Genomic DNA, 17,276 nt, shown 5'->3' with positions numbered 1-17,276 from the left:
TTTTAATGCTGGTGAGAGTTGAAAGAAATAATTTGAAGGCTTTGGGAAAAGGGGAAATAATTTATACAAGAGGAGACTGAGAAGAGCTCCAGAGCACAGGTAAAAGGAAACCCCTTCCATCAAGGTGGCAGTCCGGGAGAAGGTACAGGCAGGTGTGTGTTGCAGATATTTTTGTCGGCGGGGAGAGGGGAAGAGGGTAGGGATAGTTGAAAGTTCTCTTCTGATTGTCTGCTGAGCATAAGGGAGGTGGTAATCAGGTAGACTTGAGGAAGGTGTAGAAAATAGAATGAAGCAATGATGGAGATAGAAGAATTTTCAGGGTAGCATCAAGGGCCCAGCCAAGATGGAGACCATGATTTTGCAGTGGTCCAATCCTGCTCTTTTGTGATTTTTCTCCCTTCCCTCCAGTAGGGTACAGTAGCCAGATGTTAGGGCACAGAAGGCAGATGTTAGATTGATCCAGGTTTGAAAGTTTTGCCCATTGGTTGTGACAGAAGAAAAGAGACAGATCGTTGAGAGTATTGGCTAGATTGCATTTGAGGTGATGGATCACTACGTGTAGGCCAGCAGGGAAGGAAGCAAGGATGAGAGAGGACTGAGAACAGAAGGGAAATGGAGGGGTCATAGTACTGGAGTCTGGAGAAGATTCAACAGTAGGACTTTGGTGATAGGAGCATCCTTGTTCTGAGAATTCCATGTCCAGAGATGACCTGTCTGTGATGAATAAGACAAAATTACTCTACAAGGTACTACAGGGGTAGAAAACTACCAGTGATGTTTATCTCTTTACTGAGGGGACTAAGGAAGGGTGCCAAAGATACTTTTATTTGTTTATTGTAAATATTTTCTACTGTTTGGTAGTACTGTTTGATTTTTTTTTTAACTAATATGTACTACTATTTTTTTTTTTTTTTGAGACAGAGTCTCACTCTATTGTCCAGGCTGGAGTGCAGTGGTGCAGTCTCTGCTCACTGCAGTCTCCATCTCCTGGGTTCAAGTGATTATCCTGCCTCAGCCTCCTGAGTAGCTGGGATTACAGGGCCCACCACCATGACCAGCTAATTTGTTTGTATTTTTAGTAGAGACGGGGTTTCACCGTGTTGGCCAGACTGGTCTCTGACTCCTGACCTTAAGTGATCCGTCTGCCTCGGCCTCCCGAAGTGCTGAGATTATGGACCTGAGCCACCGCACCAGGCCTGTACTACTGTTTTGATTTAAAAAAAAGATGCAAAGTTTTCAGTGAACCCAAAGAGAAGAGTAGGTTTACTTGAAAGCAGGGAGATGAGTGAGCTGCAGAGGTAGAAGGCTGTGGTCCTGGAATGGGACCCTGGAGTGTATTATCTGTCTGTGGAATCACAAGGTCTTAGATCTGAAGAGGAGTAGCTGGAATCTGGTCCCACCCTGCCACTGTTTACAGGGAAGGAAATGGGAGCCCTGAGACTTGCTCAGCTTGGCAGCAGCAAAACCAGAACCAGAAGCAACCTGTCCTGATTTCCCAGCCCTCTGGTCTGTTTTTCATGCTACCTCCTAAGCCCTGGAGGCTTCTCAATTTCCTGCTGTTCCAGCTGGACTCATGGCACATGTGCTCATGACATTGCTGGCTGACCGGGCTGTTTGCTATACTGTGCTTCCCACACGTTGGTGCTTCTCAGTGTTCAGGGTGTGGGCAGGTGTGTGTAGAGGCGGCTGTGCTACTGTCCCCTGCCTATTTCCTGCCCTCTTCATAGCCAGGCAAAGTAGCAGCTTGGAGGTGGAAAACCACAGTGGTGATACCCTATTTACATCCTTTGCAATGACCTAGTGTCCCTCCTGTTTTGCCAGCTCTCCTATTGCTGCTTCCCCCAAACATCCCTCTCATAATTTGTTTAAACAGCAGCCATGCCCCTGTATCTACTTCTTTCAGCCCAAACCCAGATGAGTCACTGAGAGAACTTCGGACAGGGATTATTCACCATGAGATTGATGGCAGGGAGTGGAAGAATTGTAATTCTGGAGAAATGCCCTTAAATTAGGGGCATTGTTCTGGGAAAAAAAGTGCTTTCCTGTTCAGCAGATCTGCAAAGGAGTCTGTGACTCTCCAAAAGACTACAGATTTAGGGAGTGCAGTGCAGGTGTGTTTTAGAAAAATAAATTTTTTAAAAATCAAAAGATTAGGTATTTTTCTGTCTTCCAAGTAATAGTTCAGATAAACCTGGTGTTTGTTCAGCCTCTCTTGTTTTGTCATGAGGGCAGCAAGCCATGGTAGTTGCATATGGATTAGTTGTGATTTCTCCCTATGTGGCAGGCTGAGCCCCAGAGGATTAGAACTAAAGCTCAGGACTTCGGCTGTCTTTTGGATGGCTGCCTGGGTAGATATGCAGATGAGCTCTCCACACAATGATATTGGGGCTCCATGATGTGTGGGGTTGGGAGTGGGGACAAGAAGTCAGAGGATGGGGTATAGTTTTTCCTCACCCTTGCTGCTAGGTTAAGTCCTCATTGGTCTCCCTGTAGAGTTTTTTGTGGAGATGGGTTTGTAGCCTGTCTGCTTAGATGACCCTACGGATTCTGCCTTGAGTGTGGTCTTTGCCTTGAAGGTCTGCTTGTCCTTTTGTGTTGTAACAATGTAGTTTTAGGGTTCAAGTGTGGAGTTGTGAATTGACCTGGCCCAGAGTTGCCTCAGATTCCCTCCTCTTTGCAGAATGTAGGCAGGTATTGGTGTGGGGATCCAGGGTATTTATTGGTAAGGGAAAGAATGTGTTTATTCATGATGGTAGGAAAGGCCCCCTTATTGGCTTGCTTCTTGGCAGACCTAAGAGCTGAGATACAGCCATGTGGTAGTGCTCAAGAGGTCTGAGCAGGCTTCCTTGAGATGATCTGAGCACTTGGATTCCTTCTGCCTGGAGATGGGTAACATTTGAGATTCCAGTTTGGTTCTGAATTCTCTCTCGTTGCCTTCTGCCAGGCCATCCTATCCCTGACATTGTAGTGCCATAAGAAGTCATGGATGTTGTGATGCCAGTGGGATGAATATGGCTCCAGGAAAGGATAGAATAGAGAGGGGTTCATTAAGTTAAGGCTTGGGGCTATAACATCAGAGCCACCCTGAAAATCACAGGGAAGAACCAGCAGGAGGGTGAGAAGAGACAGTGTATTCATATTTTGGCTTTGGCATTTTTTCTGCATAGACAAGGATCTGTAAAGCTATATTAGATACTATGTTGGTTCATACTGGGTGACCCTCCACTGTTAGGGTAAAATCTACCTTGGATAGAGAACCTGTTTGGGAAGAGGAAGGAAGGAAGCAAGATGGGCGGGTGACCCTGACCTTCTCTGAGGTATCAGTTGCATCATCTCAGGCCTCCTTTGCCTGATCCTTCTGTCATCTGCTCCATTAGCTCCTAGGCTTTTGCAAAACTGGAAACTCTTCATCTGGAGCCCTCAAGAGCAGTACTACTTAATAGGCCAATCTGCAATGAGATAAGAAGCATATGTACCAGAATGTAAGACTGATCTCTTCATCAAGAAAATCTTGTATGAAAAAATGTTAGAACTAGACAGTGTGTTTACTCTGACATCATTGATTTATATTGAGGCTTCATGTAAGTTTTCTATATAGTGACCAGCCAGTAACACAGTTTGCAAATTGGCAGCTAATCTGCAGACCATACTTGGAGTAGCAATGCTCTAGAGCTGCCTCTCATTCAGAAGCAATTGTTGAGGTCATGGAATTGTTTTTTTGGTACAGGCCAAGGGCAGCCAGAAATATAGAGCCCTGGTTAAGAAGAGCTGTCACCCAGGGCATTCAGACATGGGTCAGGGCAGCTACTGAGGAGAAGAGGGGCACAACGAGAATGAAACAGCTGAACAGATGATCAGGCAGTGCCTACGCCAAGGGTAAATGCCATGTCCTCCCTTTCCTTTACCACAGGTGTGTGAGCTGAGGGACTAGAGCTAGGGTCTTGGTTTTGCCTGTTGCTTCTGGGCAGGTTGGCCGCACCAAGCTTACCCTGTCTTCCCAGGAAAACGGCATACACTGGAGAAGAATGTGTTGGTTGTCTCTGTAGTCACACCTGGATGTAACCAGCTTCCTACTTTGGAGTCGGTGGAGAATTGTAAGTACCATCCTGTTCCCTGTCTTAGAAGAGCAAGCACTTGTCTGAAGCTGTAACTCTGGATGGCCTGGCCTAAACTGCTGATGCTCGGCCTGGAGTCCCCCTTGACCATGGGGACCGAGGGTCACCAAGTGCTGAGAGCCATGGAAGATGAGTTTTTCCTATGCAGAAACTTAACCAGTGCTAAAGGTTGGCTGTGGAACATCACACTGGCTCTTCACTGAGTCCCACAGGACACCTACCTGGTGGACTGAATACATTTCTATTTTGGGAAAGTGTATACTTTGCTAGTTTTCTCTAATAGACCCTACACTGGGGAAAGAAGGGGTTCTGGTCACTTATACTGAGATGAAGTTAAGTCATTAGTCCAGTGACTGCCTCCTGTCTTCCCTGAGCAGCATTTGGGGACTTCTCAGTCTCCAAAGTGAACAGTTGAGTTTGGTTCCTTCCTCACTTTCTTGGAGGAAGTAGCTGAAGCATAGAGGAAGGGGAAAGGAGGGTGATTACAAAGGCGTTGGGAGCATCACGTGCTGCACTCACCCCTGCGGGCATCCCTGTTCCCTTTGCCAGGAAAAGACTTCTTTCATCTTTCTGCTGTGGAAACTGACCCATGAGGTAGGTGGTGCTTTGTACAGAACTCCGCTCCAGCCTGACTCTTGCTGTACATCATCATCCAGGGTCTACAGAGTCACTGTGGTGACCACCCTCCCACTCTGGCCCCAGACCAGGCCATCCTACAGCTGTCGTGCTCTGGGGACATCTCATTGAAAGATTTTTAAAAATATATGGTCTTACTGGTTTTTTTTAATCCAATGATTTATATAGAACATCTGGTCTATAATCTGAGAATAGAAAACCTTAACCAACTAAATGAGTTCATTTCTGTCATTTCAGATACCCTGACCATAAATGATGACCAGTGTTTACTCCTCTCTGAGACTGTCTGGGGAGCTCTCCGAGGTAACAAATTGGGGCTGATTAAAAGAGAGAGAGAAAGGATGATGTGGGAAGGTTGGTGTTGGTGGAGTGCAGTGGCCCAGTCCCTGCTCACTGCAACCTCTGCCTCTTAGGCTCAAGCAATCTTCCCTCTTTAGCCTCCCAAGTAGCTGGGATTACAGGTGCCTGCCACCATGCCCAGCTAATTCTTGTATTTTTAGTAGAGATGGGATTTCACCATATTGCCCAGGCCAGTCTTGAACTCCTGAGTTCAAGTGATCCACCCATCTCGGCCTCCCAAAGTTCTGGGATTACAGGTGTGTGCCACCGCGCCCAGCCAGGAAGCTTGTTTTATGGGAGCAATCGGCGTGTTTTCCCATCTCTGTGGAGCTGTCCCTGGAAGTTGACAGGTTTTACCTTGTGCAGCATCAGCAACTGCTGCTGCCCTAGTCAGGGGCTCTGGGAAGCAGTGGGAGAGTCTGCGGGCTGATGCTTTACGTGCCAGCAGGAGACAGGTAGCTGGGGGCAGGGGGAATGATGCTACCACAGACACTGCCTGTCCAGCTCTTGCTGAAGACATGTAATTGGAAAGGTTTTTTTAAAAGGAAAACTATAACAAAAAACATAGATACATGCAAACAAAAGATAAATAGTAGTGAAATATTTAGAACTACATTATTTCTGGAGAAAATGAGTTTACTGGCTAAACTATTGGCCCTTGCCCTTCTTCTGGGTTTACTGAGAAGGTATTTGGTGCCTAGATACAGACTTAGCCAAGTATCTCTCCCACTTTTGGTAAACCCTCTGCTGGTGAATGGTGAGGGAAACTCTCTCGGAATTCCACACCTTGCTTTAGTTTGTCTTCGTTCCCTTGCCCCACTTCTATGCTTGGAACAACAGCATGATGCCTCCCCTTCCTGCCCTCTTGTACCTTTCATGCAGGTGCTGATGGTGAGTCAGGCTAGAGGTAAGGGAGGACCTGGGACTCCAGAATGCTGGGTGTCAGAGTCAGAGTGGGCAGAAGCCAAAACAGTACACTAGCAGTCTGCTCAAATCAGGTGCTGAGTGACTGCGGAGGTCTCATGGATTCTTTCACTTTGAAATTGGGGACTCTGATAATTTTCATGGGGCTTCTGCAGGGTTTCCAGAAGAGGGGCCCTAGCTGTTGAGAACATACAATGCTCTGGATTCAACATACCTGTGTGTGGGCCTTGCTAGACTCTAGGAGACAGTGTCAGTGGACTAGGGGAGTCCTTCTGGGGCAGTTGCTGTCCACCACACCTCAGCTCCCTATAGCTGGGTCTCTTCTCAGTCTCTGAAGAGGAAGAGTGGATGATTTTTTTTTATCTTCTAGGTCCAGCCATGAACCCAGGCTCCTTGGAAACCCAAGCTTATGATCACTTTCTCACAATTTATTCTGGGACCCCTTTTCTCAGCTCTCTTAGCTCCTGATAGGGGTTATCCATGAAAAGCCCAACTCTTGCAGGCTGACTTGTCTCTGTGTCTGTCCTCATGAGTATATGTCTTGGCCTCTCTTCTCAATATTCTTGTCAAGGCACAGGAAATATAGATAAGAGGTATGTGGGTTTTGAAGGTTAGTATGTTGTAAGGAGGGGCACTAAAACCCTTACTCTGACATCTCCCAAAATGAAATACAGAAGTAAAGATGGATACTGGCTTCCTAATATCCCCTTTTCATCAGTGTTAAAAATCATCAAGCCTCCACTACATCCATTTTCACTGTGTACTCAAACGTTGTGCTCTGCTACATTGAGAACCTTCCAAATAGAGACATCTCTTTTTCCACTCCCTGAGTCTTTACTCTGCCTCTCTGCTTCTTCCTAGGTCTGGAGACTTTTAGCCAGCTTGTTTGGAAATCTGCTGAGGGCACAGTAAGTGTGGACCCTCAAGAAGGGCTCCTTTTTCATCCCTGGGGTTGGATCCCAATGTTGAGAATCCTAGAAAAATCTTATTTTGCCTTAGGATCCTGGTGGCTTGAGATAGCCCCAGTAGAAATGGAAGAGGAGATGTGGGTGGAAAACTGGTTTGGTAGATTTGGTCTGTTTGGAATCACTGTAATTTGGTCCCCCTGAGTCATCATTTAGTAATGACCTTGAGGCCACACTGCTTTGAATAAAATAAACTATGTTAACAGGAAAATCCAGAATTTGTAGGCTGAGTGGTGTATGGGACAGTTGTGTTAGGCTGGTGTTGGACATTTGCTCTCTGGGAAGGTGGCTGCTTATGGTCATTTATAGAGGTGGGGAGCATTTAGGGAGAGAGTGACCCTGAGAACAGTCACAGATTGGCTTTTTAAGAATCCTGGGAGAGTTGTCTTCATCTCCCTGTGCCCCCGTAGTAAGCTTCCTTTGAATCTGACATGTTCAATGTGTGTTCTGCACAGTTCTTTATCAACAAGACTGAGATCGAGGACTTTCCTCGCTTTCCTCACCGGGGCTTGCTGTTGGATACATCTCGCCATTACCTGCCACTCTCTAGCATCCTGGACACTCTGGTAACCAGGCCTTAAGGCCTTCTTCACACTTAGAGTTCTGGGGTGATAGAGCAACTGGACAGACCAAGTTCCAAATTCTTAAAGAGTGAGAGAGAGAATGTATGAACTGGGTGTGGTGGCTCACGCCTGTAATCCCAACACTTTGGGAGGCCTAGGTGGGCGGATCACCTGAGGTCAGAAGTTCAAGGCCAGCCTGGCCAACATGGTGAAACCCTGTCTCTACTAAAAATACAAAAATTAGCTGGGCATGGTGGTGCATGCTTGTAATCCCAGCTACATGGGAGGCTGAGGCAGGAGAATCGCTTGAACCCGGGAGGCAGAGGTTGCAGTGGGTGGAGATCACGCCACTGCACTCCAGCCTGGGTGAAAGAGTAAGATGCCATCTCAAAAAAAAGAGATTGTATGTAACTCTATGAGCTCCTGGGAAAAATGTAGAAGATGAGCTGCTCCAAGACTCAGAAAATAACAAAGAGTGACTTAAATCTACTGTATAGGCTACTATAGATCAATGTTCAGGCTGTTTCCAGGGATACAGATGTTTAGGGGAATTGGCTTCATTGGCAGAGCTAACTATATTTGTTTTTTGAGACAGGGTCTCAATTTTTTTTTTTTTTTTTTTTTTTGTATTTTTTGTAGAGCTGGGGTTTTGTCATGTTGCCCAGGCCGGTCTTGAACTCCTGGGCTCAAGCAATATGCCCACCTTGGCCTCCCAGAGTGGTAGGATTACAGGCATGAGTCACGACACCTGGCCGGCAGAGCTAACTTTAGTTAGAACAAGGTCATAGGAGAGAGACATTCAAAGCCTTACCTCAGGGCTGGGTGCAGTGGCTCACACCTGTAATCCTAACACTCTGGGAGGCCAAGGTGGGTGGATTGCCCAAGCTCAGGAGTTCGAGACTAACCTGGCCAAGACGGTGAAACCCCATCTCTACTGAAAATACAAAGAATTAGCCAGGCATGATGGCGCAAATCTGTAGTCCCAGCTACTCAGGTGTCTGTGGTGGGAGAATCACCTGAGCCTGGGGAGATCAAGGATGCATGAACTGTGATTGCACCACTGCACTCCAGCCTGGACAACAGAGACCCTGTCTCAAAAATAAATAAATAAATAAATGAAGGAAGGAGGCTGAGGCATGAGAAGCACTTGAACCTGGGAGGTGGAGGTTGCGGTGAGCTGAGATTGTGCCACTGTACCCCAGCCTGGGCGACACAGCAAGACTCTGTCTCAAAAAAAAAAAAAAAAAAAAAAAGCCTTACCTGGGGAAGTTCCTAACTCTCTTGAGTTTAATGTGCAGTCTTATCTGACAGTTCCTGATCCAGTTCCTGTGTCTGCCTTTTCCTTTGCTCCTGTGACGGAACCAAAGGAGGTGACACATCTGCCAGCCTTGGCTTCTGAGATTATGAGTTAAGAGGCTACTAAGTTCCCAGGAGGTCTCACAGTTGGGCTTAACATCAGTCAGACAACCCAACACAAATGGCAAGAGGAAGTGTTATCTTCAGGCTTTTGGAAGATTCCAGGCTACCACAGTAGCTGCAGCCCTCCTCTTAATGTAGCCAGAATTTATTTCAAAAAGAGGAAAGACCACTTCTGTCATCCATCTTTGGATGTGTTCTGGGAAAAGTAGAAGTGTGCTGGACCTTCCCTCCATGTCATCCCTCCCTGATGGGAAGGTTTAATAGACCCCATAAACATTTAATTGAGAGCTGAGGCAGGTCAAGCCTGTAGGGGTGTGTGGAGCAGCCTGAGAGCCTGCCCAACATCGCAAGTTTGAGGCTGAAACTGGAGAGACTGTGATGAGTTCACAGTGTGCACTTTAACCTACAGGATGTCATGGCGTACAATAAATTGAACGTGTTCCACTGGCATCTGGTAGATGATCCTTCCTTCCCATATGAGAGCTTCACTTTTCCAGAGCTCATGAGAAAGGTATGTCCCCATTTCACTCTGACCAAGTTTATGGGTCAATGTCTGAATCTGGCTGTGGCCCTGCTGGCAAGAACAGGGTCTCTCATCCTAACCAGCCAGTTTTAGACCAATATAGGGGAAGGACACTGGATTTGGAGTCAGGAGACTTGAGTTCAAGTCCAAAACTTTGCCAATAATTTGCCTTGTGACCTTCAGGAGAGAATCTCTTCTGGCCTTATTCCCTTTTTATGTATTTATATTCTGTTAAATGGACATAATATTAATACCTACCATGATTATCTCACTGGCATTATGATACTCAGATAAAACAGATGTGATAACTTCTGGGAAATTGAATGATCAAGTTTTTTGAAAATAGTCCCTGACACCAAAGGGCTATGGGCAGGTTTTCTGATATCTGGGGAGTCTTGTGGGCATTTTGAGTATCTTCTACTCTGCTAGCTTTCGGAAATGTGAACCTGAAGGGTGTCTTGTGCCTTTCAGGGGTCCTACAACCCTGTCACCCACATCTACACAGCACAGGATGTGAAGGAGGTCATTGAATACGCACGGCTCCGGGGTATCCGCGTGCTTGCAGAGTTTGACACTCCTGGCCACACTTTGTCCTGGGGACCAGGTAAGAATGATGTCTGGGACCAGAGGGACTCTGCTTATTATGCTCAGAGTGAAGCTTCAGGGCACTGGCTCATGGAAGTGGCATATCCCAGTCTTGGTCCTTGGAAGAATGTTTTCCATTGACTTCTTCCACCTGGGAATTTAGATAGGAAGAACTCACTTTGGACAATGGAGGCTGCTTCTTACTATTAAAATATGTACTGTTAGACTATGTAAGGGCACATTTTTCTCAGATGCCATTGCAGGTAGTTGTGCCTAGAGTGGATGCCGAGGAATCTGACCACCAGGGTAGAATCTGAAAGAAAGAAGCCCAAGGGCAGCCTGCAGAGATCAGAGTCAGTCACTACCCCTGCTCCCTTTCTTCCGTATACCCTCAGCCCTCCAGTGTGAGCCCCCAATGCAGGTTAAATGACGGTCGAAAAGGGCTACTGGCCAATAGAAAACTGAAGATACTGGCCGGGCATGGTGGCTCATGTCTGTAATCCCACCACTCTTGGAGGCCAAGGCGGATGGATCACCTGAGGTCAGGAGTTCAAGACCAGCCTGGCCAACATGGTGAAACTCCACCTCTACTAAAAATACAAAAATTAGCCAGGCGTGGTGGCAGGCGCCTGTAATCCCAGCTACTCGGGAGGCTGAGGCAGGAGAATTGCCTGAACCCAGGAGGCAGAGGTTGCGGTGAGCCAAGATCATGCCACTGTACTCCAGCCTGGGCGACAGAGCAAGACTCTGTCTCAAAAACAAACAAACAACAACAACAACAACAAAAAACCCTGAAGATATCTTGTGACCTCAGCGTCAGGAAGTAGTCTCTGGGCCAAGGGAGATACACCCTAGGAAATCTACAAAGATTCTGGGTGATGGTTGACCCCACCTACAGGAGGAGATAGAGAAGAAAGATTTTGCCAGTTTGGCTGGATTAGGCTCTCTCTCTGCCTAAAGGCCTGTGAGGAGAGCAGCCTTGGGAGCAAGGGTGGCGCCTGCTAGAAGCAGTGTGTCCAGGCAAGAGTGTGTGCACTGACAGTTGTCTGGCTGGAACTCAGCCTCTGCATGTCTATGATTGTGGATATGTTTGTATCTTTTTACTGTGACTAAATGGTAGTGACTACCAGTGTCTGTGAGTGCCTGAGTGTGCCTACCTAAATGTGTGTGATGTTTATGAATACACTTGTCTTGCTTTGTGTGACTCGTGTCCTTACGTGTAGGACTGTGCATGGGGGTTTATGTATTTGTGACACTCATATGGGGTTTTCTCTTGGCTTAGGTATCCCTGGATTATTGACTCCTTGCTACTCTGGGTCTGAGCCCTCTGGCACCTTTGGACCAGTGAATCCCAGTCTCAACAATACCTATGAGTTCATGAGCACATTCTTCTTAGAAGTCAGCTCTGTCTTTCCAGATTTGTATCTTCATCTTGGAGGAGATGAGGTTGATTTCACCTGCTGGTATGAGCCCTTTGATCTTCCCATTGTGGCCTGATCAGTTGCTTACTCAGAATAGAGGTTAGCACCCGAGGGGCTGTTTAGCTTAGCTGCTGCTCTCAGGGGTCTGTATGGGCTCACATTGCTCAGGTCCTCTGCCCATCTACATAGAGATCCTACCTGATTTTGGCAAGGATTTCACTGTGAACCTCTTCCTTCCTACTCTCATATCCTTGAGGTATTGATAGAAAAACCAGCCCTGGGCACAGAATTGTCTTGGAAAAGTTCAGGATAGAGAAAAATAATCCCTGTTTATGAAGGCTTAAAATTGTCTAGTTGAAGAGTCAAGACACAGAATTCAAGACTAATAGATGACAGTGTCTAATTAGTATTCAGTTGTAAAGTCCAAACCCTTGGTTCTAGTGAGCTCAAAAGAGGCTGGGGGCTTCTTTGAGAAGAGGGCGCTAGAGCTGAATCTGGGGAAACCATTTGGCTTTTTGGAGATGTGAGCAGGGGAAATATTCCAGAAGGAGAACAATGTGAGCAAAATGTGGACGTCGTAACGCAAGGGATCTGCAGCAGGTGATAGACATCAAGGCTTGTCTTCCAACTGGAAGAGCAGATAGGAAAGCCGGAATCCAGTGTGCTGGAGCTTTAAGTTAAGACCTTGGATTCTCATGTTGCAGTCCAGAGAGGATTAGCATGTTTTCTCTTTGGGAGTTTGAACTTAAAACTCTTCAGGTCCAGAATCAGCCTTTCTCAGCCTGTGTCAACAGCCCACCTGCTTCACATAACTTTGCTTGGCCACTTTCCACATGTAGGGCTTCTGAGATCCTTGCTTATTTGATTTTTCAGGTGAAAACAGGAAGTTACAGGGGGCCAGGTGACTAATCCCCAGGCATTAGGCTTTCAGGATGTTGAAAGATTAATCTTCATTTTCTCTTGGGATTCAGGAAGTCCAACCCAGATATACAGGACTTTATGAGGAAGAAAGGCTTCGGTGAGGACTTCAAGCAGCTGGAGTCCTTCTACATCCAGACGTGAGGAAGGAAGGAGGGTGGGTGGGGTCCCTTGGGGGTCCTCCTGTGGGGTCTTCCCTTTCCATACCGAGTCAGGCCCTGCTTGGCCACTGTCTGGTCCCTGTAGGGTTCCCTTGTCCTTTGTCCCATCCTTTCAGGTTTGGAGTGGTTGGTTTTCAACCCTGGGGAAAGACACTGCTTAATAAGGAATAGGCCCCTGGCCAGGCTCAACCCCTAGAGCACTGGCACAAACAGTCTAGAGCCCGTCTGAGCTAAGCAGACACTTACTAGACACTCTTCTCCTCTCCAGGCTGCTGGACATCGTCTCTTCTTATGGCAAGGGCTATGTGGTGTGGCAGGAGGTGTTTGATAATAAAGTAAAGGTGAGCCGGGGCAGAGAAGAGAAGAAGCCACCAGCAATGCCTCCCTTTGGTCTCCCCAGCTCCTCCCTGCCTCTACAGAGACTGATCCTCCTGGTTTAGATTGGGCTTTAATGGTCAGAGCACTCTTCTTTTCTCTCTAGAAAGGCCACAGAGCGCAGGGTGCAGTGGCTCACGCCTGTAATCCAAGCACTTTGGTAGGCCAAGGCAGGTGGATTGCTTGAGCTTAGGAGTTCAAGACCAGGCTGGCCAACATAGCGAAACCCTCATCTCTACAAAAAATATAAAAATTAGGAGGCTGAGGTGGGGGTACTGCTTGAGCCCAGGAGGCACAGGTTGCTGTGAGCCGAGATGTGCCTCTGCACTTGACCCTGGGCAACAGAGTGAGACCCTGTCTCAAAAAAACCAAAGGCTGCTGTGGTATGAGCCCTGGGTTTATGTATCAGAGTTTCTATCTTCCCTCACTACAAACTTAATTAAGAACTATTTCTGCTGCTAGGTTACTTGGATAGGCTGGATTTGTCTTCCTAAATCATAGATTAGGGTCTTCTGGGTCTGTGGGACCAAGGCTACCTTCTCCTTTATTGTTGATCAGTAAGATCCCAGTCTCCTGTCACATGCAAGGACTCTTCAGGAACCTTGTCCCATCCCCAGAAACATCTGGAGACTTTTGGACATGGCAGCTCCTGGGTCCCACTGCTTGCCTCCGTCAGCTCACAGCCAGTATTAGTAGCTCTGTGTGGACAGGGAGGCTGCAGAGGGACAGGAAGGAGAGCTGCAGAGAGGCCTCTTAGGGCCCTGGATTCCTTGGCCTCTGTCCTGAGGTGTGAGCTCAATGGTCAGGAGTCACAGAGACATACTTTGCTGCTGGGGAACAGAGGGAGCATACACCTGTTGTCCCATGTTGCCTGTGTATGAATAAGGCCCAGGAATCTCCTCAGCTTTGTGTCCTTACTGCCATTTGACCTTTTATAACAGATTCGGCCAGACACAATCATACAGGTGTGGCGAGAAGATACTCCAGTGAACTATATGAAGGAGCTGGAACTGGTCACCAAGGCTGGCTTCCGGGCCCTTCTCTCCGCCCCCTGGTACCTGAATCGTATATCCTACGGCCCTGACTGGAAGGATTTCTACGTAGTGGAACCCCTGGCATTTGAAGGTGAAAGCAGAGAGCTCTCCTTGCTAACCAAAGGAGGCTGGGCTGGGGCACAGGATGGGAGGCAGGGAGGTCTGGGCCAGACATTTTCAGTTAGTAAATGAAACAACTTAGCTGGGGTGAGGGACACATTGGGAAGGTGGTTGAGAGGGACCCTAGAGTTACCCCACCATCACCAGACTGTTGTTGCTTGTTTTCCCTCAGGTACCCCTGAGCAGAAGGCTCTGGTGATTGGTGGAGAGGCTTGTATGTGGGGAGAATATGTGGACAACACAAACCTGGTCCCCAGGCTCTGGTAAGGGTTTTTGGGGGGGAGGTGGAGGGTTGGGCCTGAGAGCAGGGGTTCTCCCTTACAGACCCAATCCCATCTAGCCACCTCTGGACTAGTACCCTTCTTTCAGGCCTGAGAGAGAGCAGGCCGTGCAACGAGCCTTCTGAAGATTTGTGTGCAATATTCACTCTCCACATGACTTCCATCTATATCTCTCCAGCCGCCCTTTGGTATGTGGGATAGGGATTGTTAACCTCACTTCCCAGAGAGATAATGAGGCCTGGAGAACATAGGTGAGTTGCTTAAGATCCAGCACAAGCATCCATGATTCCTGTAATAAGGCTTCCCTCTACTGTTTTCACTGCAGCCTTACCAAGTATGGTTGGGTGTGCAGAGTTTACATTTTAAGGACCTCTGCTGCTGCCACTGTCATTGTGGTTAATGATGCCTTTAAGGTTTATTCTTATTCCCATATCTTTGAGAGAGGAAGAGAGTGGGATTGCTACCCACATTTTAATGAAGGTGGTGCTGAGCCCTAGAACTCTCTGGGAGCCATCCAACCTGGCTGTGGCTCATAACAAGGTATTGATCACTTCCTTTGGCCTGAGCTAGTCCAGGGTGCCTAGACAAGAGGTAGCAGCCTGTGGATGTCCAGCACCTTTGCAGGGAATACAGAGCCCAATCTGGCACATGCCCCCTTTCCTCCAGGCCCAGAGCAGGGGCTGTTGCCGAAAGGCTGTGGAGCAACAAGTTGACATCTGACCAGACATTTGCCTATGAACGTTTGTCACACTTCCGCTGTGAGTTGCTGAGGTAAGCAAGCTGTGGGGCCTTCACAAGGCGAAGTAGGGCAGATCCAGGGCTGGGGAACCCCTTAGAGAGAGGAAGAGAATAATAACAATAGCTAACACTTACAGAGGCTTATAGTCGGCCCTCATCCACAGATTAAACCAACTGCAATAAAAAGTATTCAGGAAAAAAAAAATAGAACAACAAAAAATAATACAAATAAAAAATATTGTATAACAACTATTTACATAGCATTTATATTGTATTAGGTATAAGTAATCTAAGATCATTTCAAGTATATGGGAAGTTGTACATTGGTTATATGCAAATACTATGTCATTTTTATATAAGGGACTTGAGCATCCTTGGATTTTGGTATCCACGGGGGTCCTGAAACAAATCCCCTGTGGATACTGAGGGACAACTGTATTTTGTGGCAAACACTGTGCTAAGTTTGTTACACATATTGTCTCATTTAGTCTTCACCACAACCCCATAAGATAGGTGCATTTTAGAGATAGACACTGAAGCACAGAGAAGTTCAGTACCTTGCCCAAAGTCACTAAGAAGCAGGATTTGAACCAGGCCGACTTACAGGATCTCATGACACCTTTGCCTCTGTCAGGGATGTGCCTGTGTAAGATAGTCATTTCCCTGATTCCTTCGTTGGCTATGTCTTGAGTCCTTGGGGGACGCAGCCTAGTGCAGAGCAGAGTCCTGGGCTGAGAGTCGAGCATGATGGTGTGTAAGCCTCAACCATGTCATTCACTGGGTAACTTCCAGCTGGTTCTCTAAGCATGTTGCTTACTTGGATAATAAGGGAAGCATGCCTAGAGGTCCCCTAAGGAGATTGGTCAGGTTATAGTCTGAGACCCAAGGACAGGATTTCACGTCCATATTCATGGACAGGACAGCACCTAAGTCCCCCAATGCCACCATATTTACAGCATTTTAGAGTCAGGAACAGAGGGCTAAGTAGACCAAGAGCACTGGCTGCCTTTCAGACATCCACCTGTTTTCTAAAGGGATTGAGTTATTTGGGGTTAGGGTACAGAGATAGGCAGGATAGAAATAGATGTTGCCAACGTTTCTGGATCTCCAAGACCTGTATCAAAATCACCTGAGGCACCTGTTCAGCTTGCAGATTCTTGCCAATACTTTGCCCCACCCCAAGTGAGAATCTCTGGAATTGAGATTCCCAGGTACATTTGGTGTACAGTGACAGTTTGAGAGTCACTGAAATGGGGAAGGAGATACTGTTGACTGGTGTGAAAAGTGTTGCTAGGGCCCCTTCTGAGAGGCTTATCTTGCCATTTCTTCATGTCCTCTTGCAGGCGAGGTGTCCAGGCCCAACCCCTCAATGTAGGCTTCTGTGAGCAGGAGTTTGAACAGACCTGAGCCCCAGGCACCGAGGAGGGTGCTGGCTGTAGGAGAATGGTAGTGGAGCCAGGCTTCCACTGCATCCTGGCCAGGGGACAGAGCCCCTTGCCTGCGTGCCCCTTGCCTGCGTGCCCCTTGCCTGCGTGCCCCTGTGCTTGGAGAGAAAGGGGCCAGTGCTGGCGCTCGCATTCAATAAAGAGTAATGTGGCATTTTTCTATAATAAACATGGATTACCTGTGTTTAAAAAAAAAAAAGTGTGAATGGCCTTAGGGTAAGGGCACAGCCAGGCTGGAGTCAGTATCTGCCCCGAGGTCTTTTAAGTTGAGGGCTGGGAATGAAACCTGTAGCCTTTGTGCTGTTCTGCGTAGCTTGTGAGCTATGTCACTCCCCTCCCACTCCTGACCATATTGCAGACACCTGCCCTAATCCTCAGCCTGCTCACCTCACTTCTGCATTACATCTTCAAGGCGTTGGTAGATGGAAAAAGATGTAGGGGCTTGGAGGCGTTCTGGACAGTGTGGAGGGCTCCAGACCCAACCTGGTCACAGAATAGCCTCTCCCCCATGCATACTCATCCATCTCCCTTCCCTAGAGCTATTCTCCTTTGGGTTTCTTGCTGCTTCAATTTTATACAACCATTATTTAAATATTATTAAACACATATTGTTCTCTAGGCACTGTGGTAGTGGGTTTTTTTGTTATGTTTTTGTTTTTGAGACTCTGTCTCAAAAACCCTGTCGCCCAGGCTGACAGTGCAGTGGCACAATCT

The 17,276-nt window shown here is 47.3% G+C and overlaps 1 protein-coding gene and 1 long non-coding RNA gene across 5 annotated transcripts in view; one reads left to right on the top strand and one right to left on the bottom strand.

The window, feature by feature from the left end:
* The window catches only part of HEXA (hexosaminidase subunit alpha), a 56,684-nt gene that overhangs the window by 15,621 nt on the left and 23,787 nt on the right, over positions 1–17,276 (top strand). Inside the window, exons 2-14 of one of the 4 annotated variants that reach the window (XM_030814704.1) lie at positions 3,969–4,094; positions 4,989–5,054; positions 6,876–6,922; positions 7,435–7,545; positions 9,371–9,472; positions 9,956–10,088; positions 11,352–11,532; positions 12,462–12,548; positions 12,838–12,910; positions 13,886–14,069; positions 14,271–14,361; positions 15,046–15,150; positions 16,461–16,761. In XM_030814704.1, the coding sequence (XP_030670564.1) occupies positions 3,969–4,094; positions 4,989–5,054; positions 6,876–6,922; positions 7,435–7,545; positions 9,371–9,472; positions 9,956–10,088; positions 11,352–11,532; positions 12,462–12,548; positions 12,838–12,910; positions 13,886–14,069; positions 14,271–14,361; positions 15,046–15,150; positions 16,461–16,524 (1,370 nt within the window). In that variant the 3' untranslated portion in view covers positions 16,525–16,761. Of the gene's footprint in view, positions 1–3,910; positions 4,095–4,988; positions 5,055–6,875; positions 6,923–7,434; positions 7,546–9,370; positions 9,473–9,955; positions 10,089–11,351; positions 11,533–12,461; positions 12,549–12,837; positions 12,911–13,885; positions 14,070–14,270; positions 14,362–15,045; positions 15,151–16,460; positions 16,762–17,276 lie in introns of those variants that run through there. The other 3 variants (XM_030814702.1, XM_030814703.1, XM_030814701.1) reach the window with 3 other exon arrangements.
* LOC115835513 lies at positions 8,812–16,452 on the bottom strand. The gene is made up of 2 exons (XR_004030554.1): positions 13,799–16,452; positions 8,812–10,382 (listed from the first exon to the last, which is right to left on the bottom strand). It is a non-coding gene; the product is annotated as an uncharacterized LOC115835513 (long non-coding RNA).

Source organism: Nomascus leucogenys, chromosome 6, assembly GCF_006542625.1.
Source record: "Nomascus leucogenys isolate Asia chromosome 6, Asia_NLE_v1, whole genome shotgun sequence".
NCBI lineage: Eukaryota > Metazoa > Chordata > Mammalia > Primates > Hylobatidae > Nomascus > Nomascus leucogenys.
The sequence above is the reverse complement of the archived record's forward strand: the minus strand, read 5'-3'. Positions and strand labels throughout refer to the sequence as shown.